Genomic DNA, 17,840 nt, shown 5'->3' on the forward strand with positions numbered 1-17,840 from the left:
TAGAAGACTTCAGCTCTGATACTGCAGAAACTGAACAAGGCAAATGTGAGCACGTTGAGCTAGGGCTTGGGAACCAGCTATGTCTTGGCTGCTCATGGCTTTCAGGCAGATCAGGTACAGAAGAGGCAGAGGCTGAGTTACTCACTCAAAACTGAGCAGGAACACTGGTAAATCAGCAGGTAGAACCCAGCTTCTGGGTTTGAATCCTAATCAGTATAAAGACTGCTATTTGTGTTTTTCTAGAGTTGTATTTAAAGTTACTCTTCGGTTTGATTTTTTTTGTATACAGTAAAACAACAGGAAGCTGATACAAAAATCTTAGAAATGTTTTCTGGGAATACTTCAGGAAAGTGATAGATACAAAGGACTGACAATACATTTGAGAAAAATGTGTCTTGGTCACAATCCTGCAGGAAGTTCCGTGACAGCACAAAAGCTGTCTTCATGCATAAGACAGCTCCTCCCCACCACACTATGTACATTTGTGTCTATCGATTTCTACCATATAGTTTCAAATACTTGCCGAAATATTTCACAAGAATGTCCAGAACAAATGGTCAGAAACAATTACTTGATGAAGGACGCTGTGTAACTAATGCCCTTCTGTAATTAACTGCAATAAACAGAAATCTTTGTAGGCAGATAGTCCTACAAAGAATCAATACAATTAACAAAAAATGTAAACAGCGTGTTTTTCTTTGTCAAAGTATCAAACATTTGAATGTACTAAAAAGAAAGAAAGGAGGGGTTCCCCTGTTAGCCTATCACAGTGACAATTACACCATGCTTTTTTACTGTTTGAACTGATTGTTCTTTGTGTCGCTCCCATTCCTCATCATCTTTGTCCAGATCAAAAGTTTCTGGATAAATGGGCAGCTTGTCTTTTGGGCATTCCTCATAATAACTTCGAACATATTTTCCAACAGACCATCCTTTGTATTCCTCAGGCATTTTGCATTCGAGGCCATTGTAGTGAACATTGTAGTGATGCTTCAACCAGTAGAACAGATAATGAATGTTGTAATCACATCTCCAAGGGTTGTCTCTCAGCCACAGTATTTTTAGAAAGTAAAGATCTTCCAGTACTCCATATTCAAAATTCTGCAGGCTGTTGTTTGATAGATCCAGCTCCTCTAAGTTATTGAGGCCTGAGAAAGCAGCTAGTCAACAGAAAAATGGTTATTGGGACCTCATAAAGGCAAGTTAGAAAAAACCCATGCATACCTGCAACAGGAGAAACATTTTTGTAATTATACATTTATTCATTTGGGAGGGGCTAAAGGCTACAAAAAAAAGAGTTTTCAAACTCTGAACTTTAAAATTTGTTTTGAACCTTGAGAAGTGATGTATTGGTATAAATCTATTGACATTAGGGGAGTTGTATTGCTGGTAAGGTTATAATATTCTTAATGGGCATGCATGAGTATAGGATAGGTACAGTGAAGGTGAATGAATGCTTTATTTGCTCATAGAAGTCAACTGTTATTGCTGTGATACAGTAGAAAAATGGGAATTGATTATGTATTACTGTGCAAGGCTAATAGTGTTTGTACGTACATGTGTGTGTTTTAATGTGTTTTAAGATACGGAAGATAATAACATATTGCTTCATAATAAAGCTTCTGAGTCACATTTCAGAGAGCAGTTCATACTTTTGCAAATATACCATTTCATTTAATGGGGGAAGTCTTAATTTAAGTAAATCGACTACCCGTAATGTTAAACTTTGTAAGTACCAGTGTACTGATTACTACTGTTGTTTAACTGCCAAAACGCTACTAGAGAAGGCTCTTTTTGCTACCTGTCTCCTTGTGTCGCTTTCATAATGAAAAACTGAATACACATAGGCTATAAGCAAACTGCCAAAATGGCCATTTGAGTTCTAATAATATATAAATTATGAGCAATTATATGTTGTGATTTTTAATCCGAAAGAGTTTAAATACTTTGTCTTTTACGTTATTGTCCAATGTAATTTAAAAGCAGCCTCATTATGTGACAAGTTTTCTTAGATTCAGCAAAGATATTGAAAACATCCTTCAGCTATTTAGCATTTTGGGAAGTGGTTAGCCTTCAGTCTGCACAATTAAATTTTGCACTTGCTTGGTTTATTGTTAAGAAAGGACAGCTGAAATGAGTGTCTCTTCATTGACTTCCATAATGAATACATTTCAGTGCAAACCTTTACTCTATGAATTGAGTGGTACAAAAGGTAAAATTTGAACTACATTCTTAAATTTAAAATCCTTTTCCCCCACATTTATATCTGATTGATAGACATTATTAAAGTTTAAATTTAATAACACCAATCACTTTTTAATGACCGTTTTAAATTATTCTTACCAGGATCAATGTAGGCTATTCCGTTACCGTTTAGGTTTAATATCTTCAGTTCACTGACGTCATCAAACTCTTTGGCTCGTAGTTGTCTAATTTTGTTGCTGGACAAATCAAGTTTAACTATATCTGGAGGTATGTTACCTGGAACTTTCTTTAAATCTTAAAAAAATGAAAAGGAAACAACTGTTAGCTTCAGAGTCTTCTTACTGCTTAGGTATCACAGAATTTTGTCAGTCTAGCATTGTTTCGTGTCTTTTCCCATTTATCCTCAATAGTGGTGTCAATATGTTTCTTCAACTTCTGAATTTCATTGCTTTGTTCACTCGTATCTTTACATTTCATCTGAAAATTGCTCTCTTCATTAGTGCTTATAGTAAAGCCTCTGTGGTTTATATTTTTACTCTAAAAGAACTGTACTATTCTTTCGCATAGGGGTGGGGTGAGTAGTGAAAATGCTATACTAATAAAAAGTGTGTGTTAAGGGCTTGATTATTTAAAGAAATCAGAGTAATTATATAAAAAAATGTTCCTTGGTAAATGTTCATTGGTTCTTCCATAATTAAATGATAGTGTGCTGTTTTACATCCTTTGTTTTATGTTGCCAAAAGGTAAAATGTTCTAAAATTGTATCAGCAATTAAAATATAGTAATATTTATAGTTCTGTAGTTAGTGTATGAAGTGTTTTAGCAATATTGAAGACTTTATATTTGCTGCAATACTTACAGGTATCATAGCGGCATTCTGTCTATCTACTTCTCCCTACCAAAGTATCCAAGGACTGTGTGCGTATCCCTATAATGTTCCTTGCTCCTTGCGAGAGTTACAGAAGGAATAGTGTCTAGTCTAGTAGTAAGGGCAGATTTTTGAGAAGTGCAGACTGTGGTTTGAATCTTCACAGCATAATGTTAATAAACTTAATCTCTAGGGTTATGCTTACTTAATGAGTGTTATAATCCTGGCTGTTGCTACAAGAAAATGAGTGTTTGACTGAAAGCAACTAGCTCCTGGATCTGTGCTGAAATCTGTGCTGTCAGTGTACTTCTAAAGTTCTGAAGATGTCTAAAGCAACATGTCAGAGTCTTCCTGCCTCATATTTGATTCTGAGCAGAGCTTTGGTATTCTAAACACATAAATATTATAACTACTCCAGCCTGCTCTGGTTGGAGTGCTTCCTGCTAGTGCAGATGTCAAAGTTTCAGGGCCTACTTATCAGCAAATGAATGAAAATAATGCTTGAATTTGAGACTTTGAGAGTTTGTCGGTACTAGAAAGCAGATTTTTTCAGCTGTTCTTGCAAATACCGATTCTTTTGTGGAAAAGCGAACAGAAATGACTTCTGTATCCACCTTTTGTTGCTTTTTTTGATAAAACAGAATCAAAGACATAAGATTCATTCTGAAGTACTGAAAGATCTGGTGTGTATCACTGGTCTGATGGAATATAAACAAGTTCTTCAAAAAGGAGAACGTACACATGGTTATATGTATTTTTAAGATGTTTCTTTCATGAGCTTTCTGACATAAACTGAAAGCTGCTGGCCTGTTTTATCTCCTTAGAGATACATAGTTCTGGTATACTGCTTGTCACTTCATTCCCTCCATCGTAAGGGAATAATAGATTGCTGCTTTTCATGTCATCTTACAGGTTGGGAAACTGATACACCTTTTTTCTGACTCTGAAATCTTGTCCATGTGGATTATATTCCTATTTCTAATGAAAAATCCAATGAAATTGTGCATTTGCTGCACAGTAATCATATGCAAAGGCAGTTAAGTACAGTGCTTTCATCAAAGATTACGTTATGTTCAGAAATCCTTAATATCCATGGGATATTTGCATCCAGCTGTCAAGCGTATGCACAGTAGATCTGATACTTACTACAAAATATTGAATGTACTCAATGTTTCTGTGCTAGACATTCAGGAAGTCCTGGGCTGGACTTCTTGACCTGATGGAGGGAGTCCCTGTACTCTCATGTAGTCTAGTTCACTCATGTAGAGGCTGAAGTAACTTTATTCCTTCATTATTAATACTAAAGACAGCAGATGGCTTTTTAAAAAATACCGTAAAAGCCTGTGAAACTCCCATAAAGAGCAGACCACATTGAATATTTCTGTGGACTTCGAGAAAAAAGTAACAGTTTTCTTGCTGAATTTTTTTGAAAATATTCATGTGTTCTGCTCATCTCTTTGGCAGCACTAGATGGGGAGAGCCAGAAGGTCAGCCTTCTCTTATATTAAGATTTTAATATATGAACAGTTTAGTGGAGATGTAAGGTAATAATGATATAATTTAGATTTTATGAAGGATAATTAAGATTGCAATCTATAATCTATAATCTAATAATTAAGATCCTATTTACAAGGAAAGGTAAGGTATGTGAATATTAAGAAATTAGTAGATGTTAGCCAGTTAAAAAAGCATAAAACATTAATGAGAAAGATGCATGGTAAGACAAAGAGAAAAGTGAGTCATAGGAAGAAGAAGGGAATTTAACAGGGGGAAAAAAGTAAAAATGTGGACCATTTTTTTATGCCATACATAGTAGATAAACCATGAAATCAAATACTGAAATTCTTAAATCTTTATATTTAGGTATTGTCACCTTATACTGACTTCTGAGCTTGGAGCTGGCTTTAAGGTCCAAGAGTAAGGACGCACAGAGTAGTTACATAAATTGAAGTCACTGTTTAAGCAAATAGAAGTTTAGCAAACACAATGCAAGATTTAAGTGGGCAAACCATAGTGCAGTGATCCGGTATTGCAGGCTATGCTTTGCAAAACTTGGGAAAAATCCTCCCAGTTTTGGCTGCTTCTAGTAATGCTTTTTGTTTCAGATTTGTAGTGTTCAAGAATGACTCTTTTCTCAATATTTGGTTGTTTGTTTTGTTTTATCATGGGATAAAATATGGGAAATTAAAGATGAATAAATGTACACTTTCGTGTTGAGTTATGCCCCATCTGGTCTACCCTTAAGGCTTAACTGTGGCTTTTAAGAGCCTGAGAAGGATTTAGGAATGGAATGGATCCAAGTGTTTGAAAAACATTTCTTGAAGGCAATTCAATTTTGAAATGTTTGCTGGGTGCTGGGAAGAAGCACACAGGGGAATTATTTCTTTATGAACAAAATCATACAATTTGTTCCCTTAGTAGAAGAAATCTTGCACAGAAAATGTGAGGATGCAATAGCTGTCCTTTGCAGTCAGGTTTCTTTTGGCACTGTAAGCACAGCTGGCTGCTCCAGTCCTGCTTCACAGATCACCTCTGTCAAAGTTGTTGTTATTTTTGTGTTTGTACACAGAAAAGAAGAAAAGACACTGTGCTTTTCTCTATCTGTGCAATAATTTCAGCACAGCTGTAATTTGATTAGTATGTTTATAGATGTAAAATCAGACTTATGAGGTACTGGTAACTTGTGAGGTGCTGGTCCTTCAGTAACTTAAGTAAGTGCTTAATTTTATTCCTGTTGACTTTTGTTTGATATCTTATACCAGAGCACTAAAGAATATCTGTGGAATCAGGGTGGCAGAGTAGAGGTAGAATGCAGAAAAAACTCCTACTTGTTGACTGTAGTTATGAGAAAAAAACAACAGAAGTACTTAAAGTAAGGTGGGTACTAGTTCTATATTAATTTGCTGTAAATAGTATGTGAATAAATGTAGTAAAGGAGCAAGAATATTAAAGAATATTAAAAACATTAGTTCAATTACAAGGACAGATACAAACCTTTTCTTCTGCAGTTGAGAGTTGGTACAGGAAACACATACATGTGGCATGAAGAGGAATCAAATTCTGGTTTGGCAGCTTCAGGCTTTTCCCGTTTTATATTTTGGGGGTCCTGCCTGGTTTCTTCACTACATAGCTGTTCAGCTTTTATCTGCTTTAGCTTTTGATTTTTCAGTCCTATTGGATGCACACACTTGGCATAATTTCCCAAATTCCTGTTTGCTGGAACCTGCAGCATTGTAACAAGAGCTTCTAGTTCACAGTTGCAATGCCAGGGATTATCATAAAGACGTAGGTAGTTTAGACTGGGTGTATAAATAAAAATCTCCTCAGATAAACTCTTAATTTGGTTATGCTGAAGTAAGAGTGTGGTGAGTTTATTCAAACCGAAAAAAGCCTCGCTCTCAATTTTTGATATATCATTTTGTTGTAAATCCAGACTTTTCAGTGCTTTATACTTGGAAAACATATTATTCTTCAGTTTACGAATCCTGTTTCTTGCTAGCAGCATGTGTTTTAAATCCTCTGGCCAATCAGGTGCCACAAAAATCAATTTTCTTTCCTGACAATCTAGGTATTTCTCATGAAGATAAGTGTATATATCACATGGTAGGCTTTGGGCATTGCGCTTAACAGTGCTAGATGCTCTCCTTAAGATGTTTTCCCTTTCATTGTTTCTCAAACTCCTATTCCTTGTCTTCCTACTGTCAGATGCTTTACAAAGAATTAGTAGTAGTATAATAGTAACTACTTTCATCCTGACATTCAGATGGACCCAGCTATTTTCTGTGACAGCTGTAACAGTCGAGATTTTTGGATAGTCTTAATCAGTGTTGTACAGATCTGAGGAAACACAGCTGGAGTATGTGGGATCCCTGTGCTGGAAGAGAAGTAAAACATTGCAACAGATGAAACAGGCATTTTCATAGAGGCTTGAACGTAATATACAGTATTCAGTCAAATAATCATCATGCTACTTGGAGCTTCAGGAATACTTTGAAGATTTAATGTCCTATTTCTTTTTTTGTGTGTGTGTGTTACTGGTTTTTACTGTCTCTAGTTTACTGTTATTCATTTTTATTAAACATGGGAAACTATATGGACCCATTTCTAACTGATCTTTATTAAAAGGTTCTCATGTATTCAGGAAAATGGCATCAGGCTGAATCTTCTTTGTATTTAAGTTCATCCTGGAAAATGACCTTGAAGCTGATACTTTCCAGCTTTCTGGGTGTCGACCCACTGGAACACATCTAGTGCCTATCGACTCCTCAGTTATAGACTATGCTCAAATGCAGTCTTGTTTTCAGGTTGAGCCCAAATTTACCATTTATGTATTTACCATACAAATTTACTAGCCCTGCATACTACCGAATGTCTCTTATGGCCCATGTCAGGTAGACAAAGTTGGCTCAGAAAGACCACCAGCAAGAGCCTCTCAGGTTATATGTCATCTGAGTGTAGGCAGAGTGCAGAAGAGAACTTGCTGGTCATGGCCAAGGTGTGCTTTAAACCAGTTCCAGGTCTGTCCACCAATGGAGGAACAGTACAGAGGGGTAAGCCATGGGCTTTCAGCCCAAAAGCTGAACACAGTCTTGAGGAATTATTGTTAGAGGAAGATAAGGACTGCTGCCCACAATCGAGTCTAAAATGTCTCAGTATTTTTAGTAATTTTTCAGCCTGTGTTCCCTCCTGAATTTCCCATAGTATTCCTGTGTATTGCCCTTTTCCTTCATCTTCAGTGAAGTTTGGCCATAAGGTCATCTTTCCTTAAAAGCATTTTAACCCCTCAGCTTGCTGTATTTTCTAACTAGTTTCAAACTCACAAATCTCTTTTGCTAATCAGTATCATCCTGTCTGAAACTTTTTTCTCATTCTTCACTGTTTGGTGTAACTACTTAGTTTTTCTCTATGATTGTGGACTTTAGCATCTGGCAAGGTATTGATCTTGAGTGCAGATCATTGCACAGATGTTCTGTTTCTAAAACACTGCTGATCTGGGCTCAAAAAACTTGTTTTTTGTCTGGAGGAAAGGTGGCACAGTAAACGAACTAATATCAGGTAAAATACTTTTGAAAGCAAAGAGATTTGTAATTTTTAAACAAATTGGTAGATCAATTTAAACCACATCTCAACTATAGAGTGTTCTAGGTATTTGTGCAGTTATTAGGCAGATGGAGCAATCTTGTCTACACCTGTTGCTGCGTCCCTCTAATCCGTGTGGCTGGTTCCTGTTATTACCTTTGAAAACTCATTGATTGGTTTCTCCATTTTGTTCCTGTAGTTACCAGTTGTCTGTCTTCATTCAGTCTCTGTTAGTTCACAGTGTGAATGAATATTTGCATAAACAACTTTATCCGTTAACATGAAAAATTGCATTTTATTTGTAACTTTTTGGCAGCTATATGTTAGTCAGTGTAAGTTGATTATGTATTTTAATAACTTGAATCATAACTGGGATCCTCTGTGTTGTTTTGAACTGTTAATTGTTCTGGTAATGTGATAGCTCATTCTATCCAGGAGAGCTAGGAAATAGAAAAAGAACTTGGGATAGGAAAGGTAATAAAAAATTATGGGAATATTTCCTCTTCCTTTCCATCTCCTGAGTCTGGATTGTTTTACTAGTATTACATTTCTGCCTGCTAACTAAAATATATTCAGCTATAATACCAAAATTAGCAACTGCTTTTAGTAGCACGTACACATTCACACGTAAAATTATAACTGTGTCTTTTCTAGTTCTAGGGCAAAAACACCCATGTAAGAGCTATGTAATTTCTGTGGCTTAGCAGCCTTAAGGATGATATCAGGATATCAGTGAAGACACAGTCCCTGTAGAAAACATCATACAGATCTATTGTTGTACTAATGCTTATTGTAGTTGAAAACATGCATTTTTTCTTACCATGTGAAAATGTAGTTTTAAATATTTTTTAAATATATTTATTTTCACTGTATAAAACTTTCATACGGCATTGCCCATATCAGCCATCTGTATATCAGGCCTATTTTGATCATTTCAGTTTAAACAGATCAGTTATTTTGAGGATTAGATTAAGGCAAAAGGTATTACTATGTTTAATAGGGGGTTTTGCGTCTTGGAGAATAGATTCAAAGTTTGGCAGAAGAGTGGCTGAAAGGATGTGTAAGTAAGTGTTTTTTCTAGTGTCAGGCATCTATCTTCCATTATTTTGTTAGAATTGCAAGAATCTCTGCAAAATAAGAGTTTCTAAAAATAATAATTATATCCACAGAGAAGAGACTGACTCAGGCAGTGAAATTCTCTGAAATTCAATACCTGCAGAAGATGAGCAGGGCTTTTCCTACAATTGGTCTGATGGCACCACCTCATAAACCTATATGGAAAACTTAACTCTGGCATTTCCTAACATCAGATTGCTTAATTAGGTAGCTTTCTGGTCCTTTGGTAACGTAAGACTGAAAACAGCTTGGTTCCCGAGTGTGCCATTCGTTGATGGAGTGTAAGAATAGACATTTCCTCAGGACAGCTTTCTTCAACTTTGTATTCTGCTTTTGGGGTTTTCGGTGCTTTCTTCTCAGCAATCTGCTGTGGCTGTGGTTTAAGGGAGGCCTTGATGGACTGAATCTGTAATATGAATTCTTATGTTTGTGTTGTACACTGAGAATTTGAACTGTTCACTCTTAATATGACTTTCTTATTATTTTTAGGTGCATGTAAGAATTTGCAAGACTTAAATCTCTCTGAATGCCAGGGATTAAATGTAAGTACTTCAGACCTTTCTCATGAACTCTAATTTCTAATGAGAAGGAAGATTTGTAAAGAGCCGTGTTTATTTGGACACACATATCTTCCTGATAGAAAGTAGAGACTTGTGATCTCAAGTACTTTGAAAATGGAATTCAGAGATACTCAGTGAAGTTCTCATTTGTTTTCTACAGTTCTAATACAAATTGATATATTCAATCTCAATTAATTTTAATAAACATGCTCCAAAACTTTACCAGTCTGGGGTGGGTTTTTTGTGTGTGTTTTAAGTTTGTAGTTGGCAACAATTACACATTTCAATCCTGTGTTGTTTTCAGGTTCCTTTATTCCTTCACTCAGGCTCTAAAAAATTCTCACTATATTTTTAGATATTTGTGAGACCCTTTACTTGAAAGGTGTCTAAGTATGCAATCACCATCACCACTATATATTTGCCCATTCTTTTTCCTTTAGCGTTTTCAGTTTTATTGTGCTTCCATTAATTCTCTCTAATGTTTTTCAATTGCCCTTCTCTGATGGAAAAACAATGTTTGACTCTGCTACATAATATAATTACAGTGCAATATTTAGAGGTTGTATGCTTCTCAATGATTGTTTTGATCCTTGATTCTGTTGTTCCTGAAAGAAAGCAAGAAGTTAGAGTGGGCCGGGGCTTTATAAAGACTCAAACACATTCATAACTGTCTATTCGGTTTGCTTTTTAACATGCTTGCTTATATACATTTGATATGTACCAGCAAGCACATCCCTAGGTGGTGGCAGGGCCTGGTTCATGGGATAGTAGGGACTTGCTGATTGCACTCTTGCCAATACAGCCTAGTATGCAGTTGGTCACCTTTCCTGAAAGAACACACTGTTGACATACATTGAAATTATTACTGACCAGGACTTTCAGGTCAGTGTGTTTGATAGCTGCTTTCTGACCAGTGTCTAGACTACTGATGCACAGGGTTATTCTAACCCAGATGCAGGACTTTTGCATTTGCCTTTGTTGAACTTCATGAGGTTTCCATTAGCCCATTTTTCCAGACTAAATCTCTCTGAATAGCAGTTCTAGTCTCCAGTGTATTGACACTTCCCCCAGATTGGAATACTTTGTGAATTTGCTGAGAATATGCTCATTTCCTATCACTCAAAACATTTATAAAGACATTTAATAGTACTGGCCCCCATACTGACCCTCGAGGGATGCCACTTGCCACAGGCCACCAATGGGACTTAGCACCACTGGTGACAGCCCTTAGGCCTGGCAGTCCAGACAAATTTCACTCACCTTGAAGTCCACTGATCTAGCCTCTATTTTACCACTTTATTTATAAAGGATATGGTGGCGTGTGCCGAAGGCCTTGCTGAATTCAAGACACAACAGCTGCTTTTTCTCCATAGATCCAGTAATTTCATCATAGAAAACTATCACCTTAGTGAGGAATGCTTTGCCCTTGGTAAATCCTTGCTGGCTGTTCACTATTACTTTTTCAGCCTCCTTGGGCAGGGCTTCAAGGAGGATTTGATACATAACCTTTCTAAGGACTTAGGTGAGGCTGACTGGCCTGTAATTTCCTGGATCCTTCTTCTTCTATTTCCTGTAAATTGATGTGTCATTTCATATCTTCCAGTCATCAGGAATCTTGTCTGTTCATTATGACCTTTCAAAAATTAGCAAGGCCTCTCAGTGACAGGAGCCAACTTAGTACTCTTCGATGCATCCTTTCTCATCCCATTTCCTCAAGTGCTCCCTGACGTTCACTTCTTCTATCATAGGTATTGCTTCACTCCCACAGATACTGTTAGTAGGCTTCTGCAGGGCAGCCTTAGTAATAAAAACTGAGGCAAAAAAAGTCATTCAGTACCTTGGCCTTGAAGATCAACAAGCTGTCCTGGGCCCTTTTGCCTTCCAGGGCTGTCTACCAAGAGATACTGTTAAGCAGATCTCTAAACAAGCCAAATTATGCTTGTTCTCCTACAATTTGTCCAATTTTCTACTCTCAAGATTTTAGAGTTCTCATTTTCATGGTTGCAGTAACCAAAACCACTCTGGTTCTTCACATCCTTGAACAGATATTCCTTGTTGTGAAACAAGTCCAGAAGAACATGTTCCCTAGACGACTTGTCAGCCACCTGGATCAAGATTTTGTCTTCAGCACACTCTAGAAGTTTCCTGGATTGTTTGAGCCTAACAATATTCTTCTTCCAGCAGATAATCAGAGTGGTTAAAGTCTCTCATGAGTAACCAGGATAGGCTTCCTTCAGCTGCTCACGTGTTTCATCTGCCTTCTTTTCTTGGTCAAACAGTCTGTAATAGATACCTACCACAATGCAATCCTCATAGGTCTGACCTCTAATCCTTACAAATAAGATGTCAACTGACTTGACACCCTCCAATGCAATGCTCCATGGCATAGAGTGCAACCTGTCTTCACCTTCCTGGGCTGTCATTCCTAAATATTCCGTAACACTAATTGCAGCCCTCCAGTTATGTGTACTACACCTTTGCATCACTGGAATCCCAATGAAAGCATTGCTCTGCACCTCTGCATCCCTACTGGTTGATTCCCATGCTACAAGTGTTTGTGTTCAGACAATTCAGGTGGTCCCCTGGTTGTGCTGCTTTCATATGGAATGGAGAGTTTTCCCTATTGTGCCATCCACTAAATATTTTCTCACCATTTATGACTTGTTCTCTTCAGGTTATGGTTATCTTCCATCAACTTACCTATTTTTACTGGTGTCACCTCTCTGAAATCCTTTGTTTTAGGAATATATTTCAAAAGCACAAACTCTTCCTTGAAGCTGATTGGTATCAAATTTCCAGCTATCTTGATGATCCTTTAGTAGAAAGATGACCACGACGTGGCAAGAGATACACACTCAACTATAACATTTTTGTGTATAAGTGCTGACCTTTTGCCTTTCTATTATGTTGACTTTTATTGTGAAACATTCTTCATACTAAGAGATTTGTTCCCATTATGGATTGGAATGGAATGGAATGATATATAGAACAATATAGGTAGTATGAATTTTGCAGGTCAATAAAACTTGGAAGCCTTATAATTAATCAAACCTAATATTCCACCTAGAGGTTAGAACTAAACAGAAGGCTTTTTGTAAAAGATATTACTGGTCAGAGAAGTGTACCAGAGTTCATGGAGAAAACTAACCAGTGGTTTTAGATACCAGGATTAGCTAACAGGAATCTTATCTTAGCAAAACATGTAAATGTGCTAACCTTCAATCATGTGAAAAGTCCCCTGTGTTCTGTAGGACTGTGTAGTTTATCATGTTTCCTTGAACTGGAATGTTACCACACTTCAGTTGAGTAACAGTAGCATCATGTGTAGCTCAGTATTCTACTTTCAAGCTTCCAAAGAAAATGGCTGTGGTAGTCAACATAAATCATCATAAAATTATTATGATGATTTAAAGATACTTACTCATGTTTTTCCCCCTTGTTACTCAGCATAAAAATGTAAGATAGCAATACAAATATAATTTCAATGTAATTCTTGATTTTTTTTAAATTATTATTCAGGATGAATCGATGAGAATCATATCAGAAGGCTGCAGATCTCTTCTCTATTTAAATCTGTCCTATACAGATATTATGAATGGAACACTACGACTATTGCCAAGGTAAAAGTAAACAGAAATATGAAAGTGTGTTTGTTGTAATCTTGCAGGAAACTTAGAAGCATATGTAGTAGAAATACTCTTTTTGAGTGATTTACAGGATTCTGTCTGCTATTCAAAATGAAACAAATGCCGCATACATTTGACTTAGAAAGCACTTCTTTTTTTGGTATATTTAAAAATACCCTCTATATATCATAGAGATTTATAGAAACTTTTAAAAGAATGTGCTAGCCAATATTTTCCTGGGCATGTCCAGTTCTTGTGGTGATGCAAGAAGTCTGCAAGTTAGGTATGTTCTTAGAAATTTATTTTTGCAAGAGAGGATTGTGGGTAGGTGTATTGTGTGAGCCAAGGTCTTGTGTGACAACTGCAAAAAAAAGAGTTAGTCCAAGTGCTTATTTGGAAGATCTGTGAGCTGAAGGTGAAGAACGTACATTCTTACAGAGATCTGCCATTCCTGTTTTAGGTGTATCCCTCCATGCGTCTTGAAGTCTGCCTGATAGGTAGAATTGCTGCATTAAAAGCTGTCATAAAGGAAAAGAGGTGTGCTCATCCATGATAGCAGCATCACAAAGACGTACATAGATTTGAAGATAGCTGTACATTGTTTCTCTTTAATGTGAGGAAAACTGATGTCTTCCTTTCAAAGCAGGCCCACAAAGTCCAGAAACATGTTTTTCTTTGTCATCTGTATGGTACATTTTGACCTTTATTTTACTTAGTCTAGAATGCCATATCCTCATGTAACTAACATTTGTTTTGGCAAAGTTTTCCTTTTAGTGTGCCCAATCTTGCCATTAATTTTTTCAGCAATATTATTCTTATCATAATCTGTGCTTTCTCCGTGTTAGCTGATATTTTGTCTTTTTAAATTTCCCTATATTTATGTTGAAGTTTGGAACAGCTGTTCTATAGGTAATATCAGCCTATGTTATTCTGGTTACCTGAACATGCTGTTGCCACCAAAAGTCAGACCTGTTCATTTCTGTTGCTGTGTAAATAGCTTGTACCCAAGGAAAGAATTCTACAGGGTAGGTGAAGCTTTCAATGCAATAAAATTTTTGAAACTAAAGGAAAATTTCTCCACTGAAAAAATATATTTTGCAGTTAACTTGTACCTCCCTAATAAAAAAGAATCCAGTCACACACGATGCTTCTGGTTTAAACCCATAAGATACCAGTGGTTTTATTAATTTTTGGATAAAAAGCAAAGCTCATTGTTTCTGAGATGGGGATGTACAAAAAGTTGATGTCTTGTGAAGATGTTGATAACAGACAAATCTCATGAACATTTCATATGCCATCTCAAAAGCATTAGCTCTCCACAAGTCCTGTGTAATAAGGTAACTAATAGAAAGTTCTTAAAGGTGGCAGTATTGCATTTCATAATACTGCACATGAAGTTTGCTATTGTATATCAGATGTCCATTACTGGAACAAGCAACAAGGAAGTGTAGGCTGAGTGTGCTCAAAACTGTTTGGTCATTTTTGATTCTCTCCTAGTGTTCCATACAACCATTTTAACCTCTATATTACACAAGATCATCAGTTACAATTTCCCTCTGAAGAGTTCTCTTGCATGTGGTAGACATGAATATTGTCTATCAGGAATAAAAATCAGAAGGTCATTTTGTCAGATTGCTTTAAAACAATGATCCTGACATTGCTAATGCCAAAATTAATTGAAAAACCATTACGACAGAACTCCTGCAGAATGTAATTGTAACACAAAACAGGGATGTGACCCCAGTCTTCAAAATGCAGTAAGAAAGGCTTCCCTGTGTCTTAAGTTGGGTGACCTTGTAACAACATATACTTTAAAAAGACTTAGAGCTAGCAGAGTATAAAACCCAGTCTCTTAATTTATTGTTAATTTTATCAGATAATTTTGGAAGTGTACTATCTCTGAGTTCCACCCATTTCTGTGGAATATGTCACTAACATGTAAAAAGGCTTATGCTTCTCAAAGAAGAATATTTTTATTCCTATATTTAATATGAATTAAATGTTTCCATTAAAAAAATCCCACATCACAAAACATTCCTTTATATTCTAATATCTGGTTCTGATGCATGTTCATTTTTCTTCTTTCTTTTGTGCTCAGTTCAAGTTAGCATGTTTCCCTACGCTATACTGAAAGTATAAACTGAGTTCCAAAAATGTATGCCACTCCTTAAGCAGTCAACTCCCCAGTGGGTGTTCCCATCTTTCTTCAAAATGCCTTTTGCTGACTTGCAGAACTGCCTGACTATATCCCTACAACTAAATGTCTACCAGAGCAGTAGGTCCTAATTCTAGGTTTTGATTTTCGGTACGCTTTCATTTGTGGTGCTTGTGGCAATTGTTATTTACTCCAGTTAGAAATGTAGTTCATGAAAATGAATAGTTTTCAGTATGTTATAAACCAAAGTTGCAGATGGAAACTTAAGTATATACAGGCTACAGATTCTTGCTTTTACAGAAAACTGTTAACATTTTCCACTTATACATTTCATTTTCTTTTAACTAGCATTTAGTACAAAGCAATGTTTTCCAAAAGAACTGGTTAAAACCTAACATTGGATGATTTTCTTTTGGATAATTCCCTTTTGTTTCTCTTTCAATTCATTGTGTTCTTTTAATAGTACTCTTCTAAATAATTATATGACTTGAGAAGCTGTAATTGTACTTTTATGTTTTTAGTGCCCTTTGATAGAGTTCTGGTTTTCATTTCCAGCAGGCACTGCTTGCAAAATCAATGGCAAAGACAGTTCAGCAGACTTACACCGAAAAGTCTGTTCCTTTCAAAGTATGCACACAAAAATCCCATTTAAAAAAAGTATGCTTTTGCAGTTATTTGATATAACTTTAAAATGATACTGTTTTCGGACGATGAAATATGTTGTATGATAATACTATTCCCCAGTAATTTGCAATACAGCAGAGGGAAAATTGCAGCAGAAGAAAGGGACTTTCAAACTTCAGCAAGAAGATAATCCTATTTCATATCAAACATCTTTACAGCAGTTTTCAGAATACTTTAACTCTTTTATGTTCTTTTGTTTCTGCAAGATACCCCTGTAATAATCTGCTCTCTGTTTGGTTTTGTTGGTTGTTTGTTTTTTGTTTGCAAACCAGCTTCCCCAATTTACAGCATCTGAGTTTAGCTCACTGCAGAAAATTCACAGACAAAGGTTTACTATACCTGGGCACCGGAAAAGGCTGTCACAAGCTCATCTATTTGGACCTTTCAGGTTGCATTCAGGTTTGTAGATCACGTCTTTCTTTCATTCTGTGAAGAAGAGTATCCTTTATATGACTGGCTGCATCCTGCATTCATGGTATACTGAAGCAGAACAAGCCCTGCAGCAGACTTCCAGGGTTTTGAATTACATGACTACAGCTGTTTAAGTTTTACTAAGGAATAATAGCACTATAGGTTTGGCTCACTTCCAACAAACTGTCAGATCTATAAACAGCTAGTACTTACTGCATAATGAGAACAAGGCTTGCTTTTTGTAGCCATAAATAGACCAATTTTATGCCATTAGTTAGAATTTTAAATCAGGAGCTTTGAAAACGCAGGTTTTACTAAGATCTGAAAAAAATAAAAGCCACTCTGCACTGGAAACATATGAATTTACATTTGATTTCCTGAGAAGATAAATAATTAAAAAGTGAGCTTTGGTAACTGTTTTATATTGGTTTAATACATTGATTTAAGTAGAATTTATAACTGCAATCTAAAAATAGTTAATGTTTTGGACTATTTTTGTCTCCAACTAAACTTCTAAAGAAAACCAAGGTTTTACAATCTGGTACGATTTTAGAAGCTTTCAAACATATACTGTATCTTGAAAAATACTACAAAAGCGATATGAAATGCCAAACTGTAAGGCAATACAAGTCTGCCAAGGTTTTAATAAAGACTCCCACATATATTTCTTTCTCCAAATCACAAAACACATGTGAAATGATAAAGATGATATGTAGTCCGAAGGATACAATGGGTTAACTTTCCATCTAGCAAAACCTTTTCAGAACCAAGGATGAAAGCAGATAGGGCAACAGGCTTGTTCTGACTGCTCTTCACTGTGAGTGTTTCTTGTTCTTGAGAATCATGCTGACACTATTGTGTGGTGACAGCACGAAATTTGAAATGAGGGCTGAGGTTAGAGGAAAGTTAAGATCTACCTACCTCTGAGTTTCTTTTTCAAAATGCCAGGAATTGGTTAGTTTTTTCCAAAAGCAACATTCCTGCTTGTTCAGAAGAGCAATCATGGGCTGTAAGGATCTGCCTCTAGAAAGCATGATCTAATAGAAGTCAGAGAAAAATGATCATCATTGAACTAGGAAAACCACAATCCTCCCCTTTCCAGAGGAAAGTGGGCTTGCTCGCCAATGTGTTTGAGA

At 36.3% G+C, this 17,840-nt stretch overlaps 2 protein-coding genes across 3 annotated transcripts in view; one reads left to right on the forward strand and one right to left on the reverse strand.

Moving 5' to 3' along the window:
* FBXL13 (F-box and leucine rich repeat protein 13) overlaps window positions 1-17,840 on the forward strand; it is a 92,345-nt gene that overhangs the window by 32,578 nt on the left and 41,927 nt on the right. Inside the window, exons 10-12 of the mRNA XM_065666717.1 lie at window positions 9,758-9,810; window positions 13,348-13,448; window positions 16,566-16,692. Of these exons, the coding sequence (XP_065522789.1) occupies window positions 9,758-9,810; window positions 13,348-13,448; window positions 16,566-16,692 (281 nt within the window). The remainder of the gene's footprint in view (window positions 1-9,757; window positions 9,811-13,347; window positions 13,449-16,565; window positions 16,693-17,840) is intronic.
* On the reverse strand, window positions 229-17,744 carry LRRC17 (leucine rich repeat containing 17). 2 transcript variants are annotated; one of them, XM_065666668.1, is made up of 5 exons: window positions 17,626-17,744; window positions 16,633-16,719; window positions 6,068-6,947; window positions 2,344-2,499; window positions 229-1,160 (listed from the first exon to the last, which is right to left on the reverse strand). In XM_065666668.1, the coding sequence occupies exons 3-5, from the start codon at window positions 6,822-6,824 to the stop codon at window positions 757-759; spliced, it is 1,317 nt and encodes a 438-aa protein (XP_065522740.1). In that variant the 5' UTR covers window positions 6,825-6,947; window positions 16,633-16,719; window positions 17,626-17,744; the 3' UTR covers window positions 229-756. The 2 variants fall into 2 exon arrangements, with proteins under 2 accessions (XP_065522740.1, XP_065522733.1); XM_065666661.1 differs by lacking the exon at window positions 17,626-17,744 and having other exon boundaries at window positions 16,633-16,822.

Source organism: Lathamus discolor, chromosome 1 (genome assembly GCF_037157495.1).
Source record: "Lathamus discolor isolate bLatDis1 chromosome 1, bLatDis1.hap1, whole genome shotgun sequence".
Lineage (NCBI taxonomy): Eukaryota > Metazoa > Chordata > Aves > Psittaciformes > Psittacidae > Lathamus > Lathamus discolor.

Bases quoted from the DNA above. Each gene is read 5' to 3' on its own strand.
- LRRC17 (XM_065666668.1), bottom strand. From the start codon at position 6,824: ATGAAAGTAGTTACTATTATACTACTACTAATTCTTTGTAAAGCATCT. The intron at 2,500-6,067 runs GTTTGTATCTGT...CATTTTTTTAAG, and splicing joins TCTCAACTGCAGAAGAAAAG to ATTTAAAGAAAGTTCCAGGT. The intron at 1,161-2,343 runs GTAAGAATAATT...TCTGTTGACTAG, and splicing joins AATAGCCTACATTGATCCTG to CTGCTTTCTCAGGCCTCAAT.